General features: G+C 33.8%; 1 protein-coding gene across 1 annotated transcript; it reads right to left on the reverse strand.

Moving 5' to 3' along the window:
- Window positions 1–9,087: 9,087 nt before the first annotated feature.
- On the reverse strand, window positions 9,088–10,531 carry LOC120086497. Its single transcript, XM_039043179.1, has 2 exons — window positions 10,058–10,531; window positions 9,088–9,972 (listed from the first exon to the last, which is right to left on the reverse strand). Exons 1-2 carry the CDS (start codon window positions 10,467–10,469, stop codon window positions 9,461–9,463), a joined length of 924 nt encoding a protein of 307 aa, XP_038899107.1. The 5' UTR covers window positions 10,470–10,531; the 3' UTR covers window positions 9,088–9,460.
- Window positions 10,532–11,362: the final 831 nt, after the last annotated feature.

An 11,362-nucleotide genomic window follows, 5' to 3' on the forward strand; every position in this document is an offset into this window, starting at 1 on the left:
TTTTACCTACGATGTCTAGGTGATAAACCATTTTATTACCTCACATCACTCATGTATGCTCATAAAACTGGTTACCAACGCTCAATAATTCGGCCATAATTCCCAGGTAGGAGGTGTTCCGTAAACCGTCAACTTAAGTACCCCCAGCCTTAGACAAGATATATACCGATTGAGTTTGTAACCTAGGTTGTATGAGTTTTAACAATTAAAACAGGTGGTCAACCTACGTGAGCATGCAGTTGTTGATTATAGATTTTAAATGTCTAACCCAATTTTATAACAACTTATAAAACTTTAGACATGCTAAACAACCATAACATACACGAGGCATTCAACATTTAATAGAAAATTTATATTAAATTCAAGAAACCCTAACATGCATACTATATATTATAAAAATTATAACATACTTTCAATGCATGTAACGTGCTTCCTATGGTGGGATTTTAAATCTAAATGACATAATGTATTCACATACAAGATTTATTTAATTATAACATACACCACATGCATAAATAATTAAACACAGATTGATATGGTTTTAGTTTTGGCAAAAACAAACAAACAGAAGCCTAACTATTACAATCAGCTTCAAAACCGTCTTTGAACCGCTCGAACCACTCCAAATCGAACCCAAGCACCTTGAACCGGACTGGATGAGTCTGAACCGGACTAGCTAAAACACTTTGAGGCTGAACCGTGTTGGACCTTGAGAAAAACAGTCAAACCGGCTGCTCTCGGTCCAACCTCAAAGTTTTGCTAAGGCCGATCATGTAACGCTGAAGGCAACGTCTAGCTTCATCACCTTGTGTTGTGAAAGACTACACAACTAAACGATCGTTTAGCTTCATTGCATAGAACTACACGATCGCTTAGTGTTTTTCAAAGCTAAACGATCACTTAGCTCTATCATATAGAACTACACGATCGCTCAATTCCATCGCTTAGCTATCGCTTAGTTCCATTGCAGAGAACTAAACGATCGCTTAACACCATCATCTAGTGCTTCATGTCATCATTTAGTATCCGCCGTAGCTAAACGATCGCTTAGTTTTATTGTATAGAACATCATCGCGTTGTTCAGCATTGTAGGTAAGCGATCGTTTAGTTCCATCACATAGAAACTTCAACGCATCGCTTAGCACTTCGTCTACACGGAGCTAAACGATGGCTCAGCACTATCACGTAGCACTTCATCGCATCGCCTAGCACGTATCATAGCTAAATGATCGTGTAGTACCATCGTATAGTAAATTCAACGTATCGTTTAGTTCCCTTAAAAGATCGCTTAGTGCTATCGTATAACAAATTGAAGCGTCATTTAGCTCCTACAAGTACACGATTGTCTAGCGTTCAACATCACAACGACTAGCGCCCATTGCTATACGATCATCTAGCTTTTCTTTACATCGTGTAGTGTCTGAGCTAGACGATCACTTAGCAACTGAACCTTAATAACAATTTTGAGCAGAAGCTGAAAAACTGGAACAACAGCTCGGCCTCTTTCACTTGTTTCTTCAATTACATCTTAATTTCAACTCTAATGACTCCAAATAAATTATAGAGTCTTGCTAACACATAAAAGCTCATCAAACAAGAGCCAATTACAAATTTAAATGATAAATTAAAGAGAATTAAAAAGTCAAATCTCAGAAAACCATATCAGTACATCAATTTCATATTTCTCATATAAAACACCTATCAAACCAAAATTAAACCGAATTGAATGCTTATATGATGCTCTAATATCAATTATAGGATTGTATCAGCAACAGCGGAAGCACAAGGATCATCTAAGCACTTAAATTCACTAATTTTGGCAAAATATAAAGCATGCTCTTGCAGAAAACAAGTGAGTTTCAAGACATACCTCTTGTAGAACTTCTTCAAAGCTCCTTCTCCTGCTGTTATCTTCTCCAAATCTTGTTGCAGACCACCTTAAGATCTTTCCCACTATTTTCTTGGTGCTCTAGATTGAGTTGTGGGACTCAAAACAAGCTTGAATCAAGGGATGAAGGAGAAATGCACGCTGCAGTAATCTTGTTGAAGAACTCTTTCTTCAAAATGAATTTTCTCTCAAATTCTCTATAGATTGCATGCCCGATTTTCACTTCAATCTCTTCATTATATTATAGATCAACATGCAAAGGAGAAAGTTGCATGAGTTGCAGCTCATGCTTGGAGAATACAAGGTAAAGTGAATGCTATTTGAGTGAGCAACTAAGGAGATGGATAATGGAAAAACAACTTTTTCCATTTTTGTGTTTTTTATTCACTTTTTTTCAATTTTATCACAAAATAAAAATTTGATTTTATAAAATCTATTTTGATTTGAAAAATGAAAAAAATTAATTATTTTCATAAATTAATTATTAAATAAAACTTAATTAATTTAATATCAAATATTAAATTAATTTTAATACATATCCATCTTTATATATTTAAATCATATTTAAATATAAATTCTCCTATTCCGTTTAATTCTCAAATTAAATATGTAATTATATCTCATATAATTACTAATTCCCTTAATTCTAATTTGAACGTTTCAAATTAACTTATCACGTTATTCTAGAGCTAGTCCGTTACGAGCTATAGGGGGACCTTGTGGACCTATAGATCATGGGCTCCAACGATCCGAGATTAATTGGCTAAACTCATTAGACCAGATTAATCCCCATTTGTTAACTAATGAGTCACCCCACTAAAGGCCATAGTTGTACTCCTCTCACTGTAGATATATTATGTTCACATGATTTAATCGTAATCAGCAAGTCAACCCTTCTCAAGTCGTTCGTAATAACGGTTGGGTCAAATATCAGTTTTAGCCCTGAGATTATGTCTTATTCCTCAAGTACCTACTGATTCTCTAATGAACAACTGGTTTGTATCCAATTATTAAACCAAACTCTCTCAACCTCAGCGAGAGGGTGGGGCCCCTTATTCAAGATCTGGATTCAATGCTTGAGAGAATAACCTTTCTCCTATCTCTAAATTGGATAGACGTGAACTTTGTCTTGTACCCTATGTCCCTAGCTATCTATCCGGTCTTACCTTTGAAATGGGAGTCTTATTGAACCGGCCTGTTGAGCCAACTCTCACCTATGCAAATCTAAGGGCAATCTCGAAAAACAGGAGTTCATAGTTAGCTCAGGATTAAGATCGAGTTACCTAAGTCATCAAGGTGAAATAGTCAGTCTTAAACAATAAACAACATTATAAAGTAAGAATGATTTATTTCTTGGTCCTGATCTTATGCAAACTCATCACATAGGACGCCCCCACTCCTCATGTCATAACATGTACGAATTAGGATCACATCGTATGTAGAACTTTACAACTCTTTGTAACAACTACAGAGTAGGTCGTATCCAATGGTGTTACCAGAATAAGGTACCCAACCTTATTCATGTACCATATATCATTTTGTCTATTTACTCGAACCTGATCCACTCTTATGTCTTAGTTTATTGGATTTAGACTTTCATACAATTTATGAAGTCAATAATAAGTTTATTGATTATAGAAAATGTTTATCATTTTACAAACTGCGAGTTTTAGGACATAAAACCCAACAAGTTTGAACATTAGTATTTATTGGTTGAAAAGATAGTTGTTTAGGTTGTTGATTGTGAAGCTCATCTTTAGCATGTGAGTATATTTCCAATATAAGGAGTTGGACAAGGAAAACTAGGATATTGGATGGGTGCTTTAACAAGTTTCTTTCATAGCTGAGTAGAGTGTTGGAGGAAATAACCTTTTAAGAAGAGTTGTAGTAACAATAGCTTTTGGGAACTATTGTTATAGAATGGTGAGGCTTTATTAAAGAGAAGGTATATAATTGAACAAAAGTTTGGAAGATGTTGATTTTGGGCATAAGTTAGAAACTAGTGAAACCATCATGTTGAGTGAAAAGAGAAAAGTAATATTGGTTGAAGGAGACAACGAGTTAGTGCTAGTGATATTAAAGTAAGTTAGATCTTTTAGAATTGCCACTAGTATAAGGGCCAACTTGGAGAATAGAGCTTGTATCATTATCAAGGAGGTTTTGTAGTAGAGCTAAATTAGCTTAAGTCACATATACATGAATATTATACAAAGTTTTCTTACACTTGATATTTTGTCTCAAGGTACTCAAGTTTTATTTATTAAGGAGAAAAGATGGAACCATGCAATTAGTTATCAGCTGTTATGAATCAAATTTGATAATGTAACTAGGTCACAAGGGAATGTAAAGGCCATCTTGTGTCAAAACTAGATTTTAACTCTATGGAGTAAGGGTTTTGGAGGTTAGATTTATGGATCAGGGAGACTTTATACTAAGAACTATCTTCAGTCATTAGATACATTTATTATGAGGCTACAAGGATGTGATTCAGATTGACTGATGCTCTATAGTATCCCTGGACTTCAAGAACCTTATTATGAAAGAGATTTTCAGATTCGTTCATAGTAGGGTCTAAATAGTGATATGCGATTGTTTTAAGACTAAAGAGTAACGTGAGGATTAACGAGTAAGTTTACAACCCTTGGCAGTATAAAGCCTTATGTTGCGTTTATAATAAGTATGAAACTTAATTGGATAAAAGTTATTTCTCACACATGTAGCTATTATGAGGGCATCCAATTGACGTTCCTAGTGTAGAAGCAATTTTTGGTTGATCAGATTTTCTTTACTACGTTTCTAGCGATTATGTCGTATCTAGTATGGCTTGTTGCTCTACTGTACACATGTAGATTTCTCTATATTAGTACGATTAGTACATATACATGTTTTTAGTGAATAAGACTTTTTAAGCTCACGACAATTCTTCAACATGTTACGTTTCGTAGTTATACATAGAGGAGGTTATTGGTACCAATTTAAGTTATGTCAAATAGTGAACCTGTTTTACATCCATTGTTTTGAAAGTATCTCAAGAATGTTTAGGCACTCAACTATAGTCCAGTATAGTTTTTCACTTACATTTTATGGGGTTTGCATGCAATAATAGTTATCAAGCTACATTAGTTCGACACTATTCGAATCTCTTTATGGAAAGAGTTGTAGATCTACTATTTATCGGAGGAAAATGGTGAATGAAAAATGTTGAAACTTGGATTAATGCAAACTACTAATGAGGTTATCCCAAAAAAAAAAAAAAAAAAAAAACCCAGAATGTAGACAACACAGAGCATATCATAAAAGTTACACATGTACTAGACACAGAGACTTGGAATTGAAGTAAGTAATTTAAGTGTTCTTGAAAGTAGTACTTAGGAAGGGTGTTTTAGGTTGGGAAAGAAAGGGAGTTACTTCTAAATTTTCATTAAGCCATTTAAAATATAAAAGTCAAGGGGCTTATGGGAAAACGTGAGTGACGGTCGAGGTACTAGAGTTATGTTATATATTGTTGGTGCCAATTGTTAGGGGCGTGCAAAACAATTTAACACATGATTTGGGTTTGGATGGAAATTGATTTTTTTTTTTTGCTTTGGAGATATGGAGATATCACTGGCATGGGAAGAAGTATCGATCTTCAAAGACTATGGAAGTTTGAAGTACTTCTACTCTTGGATTGAGGAAGCAAGTTGGAAACCAGAAAACGAGATAAGAAATAAGTACATGAAGCTCCTATAGGATTATAACTTTCGAGGATGAAAGTTCCTAAAGGGGGAAGATTGTAACATCCCAAGTTTAGATAAATTAAGGTTAATTATTTTGAAATTTTTTGAAATTTATTTTCTTAATATTGGAATTTTGGAACTAAATTTGAAGATAATTGAAGGGTTAATGGATTTATTTAGTTTAGTTTGTTGGAGATAAATAATTTGAATTTATTAGAAGAAAATATATGTTTAAATTTTATGCCTTTAATTTTGGAAATTTAGATCTAAAATTTAATTAATGAATTAGGAGAAGGTAATTGGATTATTTTATTCAGGTTAAAGATTTTGAAAGATTTGGAATTTGGGAGTTAGAGATAGTCGATATCAAAAAAGGAAAAGAGAAAAAAAAATCAAATTTAAGTTTTATATTATATATTTATACACACATAAGGTTAAGAAAATGGTGAAATCAAAATTCTCTTCTTTCGTGAAGCGGCAACCACTGTCCCCCTCCACAATCTCTCTCTATCCCTCTCGCCAGTCAACCTCACGCCATCGCCCGCCGTTCTACACTCGCCCACCTGTCGATGGCTGCTCCTCCACCTCCGGTGCCGTCGTTCATTGTCGGTCGTCGTGTCAATAAGTTTCGCCACCGGTTTCTCTCTCATGATTTTCTCTCGCTCTCTCTCTAGCTCGCATCCTCGCCATTGTTGCAGCCGCTGCAAGTAGCTCCGTCGTGCAGTAGCTCAGACCGTCATCGCCTCACCATGGGTTCCTATTGTGTTGTGAGGTTCGATTACAGTAACGCCAGTGATTTTTCCTCTCGTGTTGCGTTGGTTTTGTTCAATACTCACTGTTTGTTTGGCTACGAAATTTATTTCCCACTCTGTGTTGTTAGATTCACGGGTTGAAGGAGTTTGGTTCACTCGATAGCAGTGTTTTGGGTGTTGATTGGTGAGTTTTGAATGGGTAACGTAGTTTTAATCTCTCTCTTAAATCATTGGTTAATGCTATGGGTGGAATTGTGTGTTGGAATTCTTGTGGACGATTTTAGCTAGTTTAACTTTCAAAGAAGTGATGTTGAATCTAAAATTTATTTGGGTAAATTCTCCAGGGCTAGATGGAAAAAATTCTGGGTTTAAACATGGATACTGATTGAAGATCTTGATTTAGGTATGGTTTGAGACATTTGTAACTCAATAAAGATTTTATCTAGTTGCTGAAAGTTTTTTGAGATAAGTAATTTACTATCGATTCGTTCTTGAATCCAAGTTGGAGTTAAGATTGTGATTACACTGAATGCATGATTCTGTTTGGATCGGTTGAATTACTGGCTTTTTATGGTTGGACGGTTGCGAATGTTCTATAAACGTGTGTTTATGTGACAAAAAATATGATATTATATGAATGTTTGTTATGTATGTTTTAAGATTATGATTACATATTTATGTCTATGTTAGACTGATAGTGGTTGTTAGTGTTCTTATTGGACTACGTACATTGCATGTTGTGGACCTTCGAATTCACATCTTATGTTTATGTTTCGGTATTCCTTTGGAATCACCAATTTTGTGTATGATTGTGACCTTCCGGGATCTCTACTTATGAAAGCGGGTTCGCTCCTTATGCTTTTGCGCGTAATGTAAAGGTAAAGATGGACCAACGAATGATACGAAGAATCCGTGGCAGGGTCATTGGAACTTGACAATTTTCTCAAAGTGTTATGTTTTGTTTAGATTGTCAAACATCTAAATTATTTGATTGATTTAGTTGTAATTTATTTAATTTATTTTAAAGAGGATTAGGGGTACCCGAACAGTGTTTTTATGATTTTATTATTTTAGGATTTATTTAATAAAAAAAGTTTTAGTTCTTTTATTAAATCTTTTATTTATTTTTTTTGTTTTCTTCCAGAAATATATTGTCAATGTTTTATTTATTATTTTTTTAATATTTATTTTCATCTTTCATCTTTTATTTATTTTTATTATTATTTTTTCTATCGATAAAAATAAATTTTCTATATTTATATTTTATTTTAATTTTGAATTTTAAAATTCTCCAAGATTTATATATTAATTTAATTTGCAATATGTATAGTATTTTTTTTTTTAATATTTCAACTTTTGATTATTAAATTTTGCAATATGCATGTTTCTATATTATCTTAATTCTAATATTTTTAATAGATCTGAAATTGAGTAGATTTTTACAATGTATATAAATTTTGTTGACTAAGACATTCATTTAGCTAAACTTTAATATTTTAAAGTCACGATATTTACATAATAATATAATTAGGTTGGATTGGACTTGACATCATTTAAGACAAATAACTCAAGTTAGAGATGACGTGTCGATCAAATTTGGATAACATATGGAGAATATGATATAATTTATTATTATATTTAGTTTTCATCAGGACTTACTTGTATTAGATGACATAATTTTTTATAATATCTTTTTCGATGTTTAATGTTAAAAAAAAAAAAGAAAAAAAGAGACAAGAAACAAGAAATAGTTATCAAACAAGTTCATGTTTCTGTTTCTTTTTTCTAAGAAATAGGAAATAGAAATAATTATCAAACATATTCCTGTGTCTTCTTCTCAAAAAAGAAAAAAGGGGAAACAAGGGACATGAAACGATAATAAATAGGAAATGAGAACATTATCAAACAGATCCTAAATTTCTCTGATCTAACTTTGTTCTCTTTCAACATTTCTCTACTCTCTATTTTTTCCCTCATAAACTTTTATTTCCCTCTATATTATTTGTCTACCACCTTTCAAATTTTTTCAATCTCAAGTATAATATTATTTTAGTAATTTTTATTTGATTATTCTAAAATTACCTTTAGAGACAAACATTAATCATTCGAAAATATTGTTAATTAAATTCAAATCATTTGTACAAATATGAAGAAAATATTAACATGATTTATACACTTTTACAAAACTACTTATAATTATATAATTTAGTTCAAAATATTTATTCTAAAAGCCAACTCCATACATGTCTTTAAAAGGACAATGGTTAATCAATTCTATACATGTCTTTAAAAGAACAATGGTTAATATCAACCTGGCTGCACTAAAAAAAAATTGTCACATGATCAATTTTTATTAGGTAACTGTTTGGATACATATAGATGTGTGAAGCCGAAAGTGCAAATCCACATTTTTACGGATGATAATTGCATCTCATCTCATTACATTCATTGATTGACATAATAAAAAAATAAAAAAAAATTCATTTTTTTTTTAAATGTGAAAAAATTTAATAGAACCATTTTCTAGAAGTTAATCCCTTCTCAAGTCATTCAAAATCACTTGGACAAAAAACACTTTTAATTAACAAATTATTACTTATTATTATATCAATTTTGTTGAAATTAATTACTATTTCTAAAAACATTCTTAAACATATTCTTAATTTCACGCGCATATGAATGAAAATAAGAAAAGAAAGCGGTGTACCTAGACATGAAACTGAAGAGATGCAAAAAGAGAATAATTTACATATGGATTATATTACAGAACACCATTACACTTGGAATAGTCATACATATGGAAAATGGAAACAACGGGAAATGAAGAGAGATTGCAAAGAAAATAATAAATAAATAATAATTAAAAAAGAAAAAGCTTGTCACCTAGATACTATTTTTCAAATAATATATTTAGGGATAGAAGGGAATGGGAGAGCTAGGATAAAGGAGGAAAATAATAACAAATAGTAAAAATAGGGAAGAAAGAAAGAGGAAGAGTAGGACGGAGGTGGTGGTAGGGGAGCTATATATGTGTGTGTGTGTGAGCGCGCGCTTTCCTTTTTTTTTTTTTGTAATTTGGAGGGAGAGCAGGCAGAGGGTAATTAACGATGATGAAGGGCTGAGGGGGCGGCCTTGCCGTTGATGTTCTGGACGAAAGCTTCGCCAACCCCTTCTCCGAGGCCCTCGATGATGCCTCCCAAGAACTCAACGACCACCTGGGAAGCGAGTCTTGCGGCGGTTCCCAGCACGCTGGGCTTCTCGGTTCCCTTGTGGCCGTTGTCACGGAGGCCGTTTTTCACGCTCTTTGCGCACACTGCATGCACGTGGTACTCACACACGGTGCAACGGTACATCCTCCCGGACCTCCTCCTCTTGCACTCACCGCACATCACCAAGCTGCTGGGGTGATCAACTACTGATGATGATGATGATGATGATGATGCAGCTCCCAGCATCCTCAGCGCATGCGGATGCAACGACGGCACCTTCATTTCCGAGGATAGCATCGCGCAGCAAGGGTGCATCTGGAAGCTGCACACCCCACATCGGAACGCAAATCCTTTAATGGGCTTCGCGCAAATCTCGCACTTGGACTGCATGATGCCGCCTTTCACTAATTACAATAAAATAAAATGACTTAACTAATTAATAATCGAATAGCAAATAATTAATTATACTATATATACACATGCATATACCTGGCTTGGAGTAAAAGAGAAGAAGATGGTGGGAATGGAAAGGGTGGGCCTTGAGTGCCGGAGGAGAGAAGGCGCAGAAGTCGTGGAGGTGGAAATCACATTGCTGGCAACTGAATCGGCTGCCGGCGCCGTACTCCTTGCACCCACTGCACGTAAACAGGTCCGGAAGGCACATCCGGGAAAGCCGATGCCGAGGATGGCTAAAATGGACCATCTCTTCCCCATACATCAGCTGAGGGGACACGGGGAATTCCACCACCGCCGCCTCCTTTTTCTCAATCTTACTATTTTGTTTACTATTTTCTCCTCCGGATTCTACCAGCTGCTGCATCGGGCTTTGGTTCTTCTGCAGCACAAAGGTTCTGGTCTTCCTCAAATAATTACCTTTGCTGCTCATTATTCCCTTATTCATCTCTCTCTCTCTCTTAATTTGGAATTAATGGTTCTTATTATTGAATCACTATAAAACTCCCACCAGACTTTGAGAGTATTTATGCTCATTGGGTGGACACTATTCGAACAAACACCATCGAGAGATGATGTTACTTCCGGCCCACACACACACATATGCTGCATGCCACCAAGGAAGGCACCCTTGACTAATTTGCATACGGAAAAGACTGAATAAAATATAAACTAAATGATTTATTTATTTAAATGGAATAAGGACAATGAGCTGCATTATCCAAGGTTCTCTCTCTGTTTTTTTTTTTTTAACATAACAAAAATAAAATAAAATGAAAAATCAATTAAAAAAAGTTGCCACATAACACCTATGAAGCATAAACACATATACGGCTACATGATACGGATACAATCAGATACGACGATTCGTCAATTTCTAAAAAACAAAGATACAGATACATTTAAGGATACGTCACTTTTTAAATATTTTTTAATATATATATTTCTAAAAAATGGGGATACTGATACGTTGAAATTACATATTTTTTTCTTTAAAAAATCTAGGATATAGATAAATTTAGCATACAAGTTAATAACAATAACACAAAATATAATACAAACACTGAAATATAATACAAAAAAAGCAACATCTAAGATGTTGAAATACAATAGTTAATAAAATGCAATAGAAAAGTAACTTATATTGCGAAGAAGAAGAAGAAGAAGAAGAAGATTAGAGAGAGAAATATGAAGATAAACAAAGAATTTATTGTTGAAGATATTTAAATGGTTCATATTTTGGTGGACTTTGTAGGACTCAAATGTGAAGATGAAGATTAGATGAGTTACTTGTCTTTTTTCTTAAAAAATACGTATAGAAATAGATATGTTAAATCGCAT

Source organism: Benincasa hispida, chromosome 9 (assembly GCF_009727055.1).
Source record: "Benincasa hispida cultivar B227 chromosome 9, ASM972705v1, whole genome shotgun sequence".
In the NCBI taxonomy this organism is placed as follows: domain Eukaryota; kingdom Viridiplantae; phylum Streptophyta; class Magnoliopsida; order Cucurbitales; family Cucurbitaceae; genus Benincasa; species Benincasa hispida.

Bases quoted from the DNA above. Each gene is read 5' to 3' on its own strand.
- LOC120086497 (XM_039043179.1), bottom strand. From the start codon at position 10,469: ATGAATAAGGGAATAATGAGCAGCAAAGGTAATTATTTGAGGAAGACC. The intron at 9,973-10,057 runs GTATATGCATGT...TATTGTAATTAG, and splicing joins TCTCTTTTACTCCAAGCCAG to TGAAAGGCGGCATCATGCAG.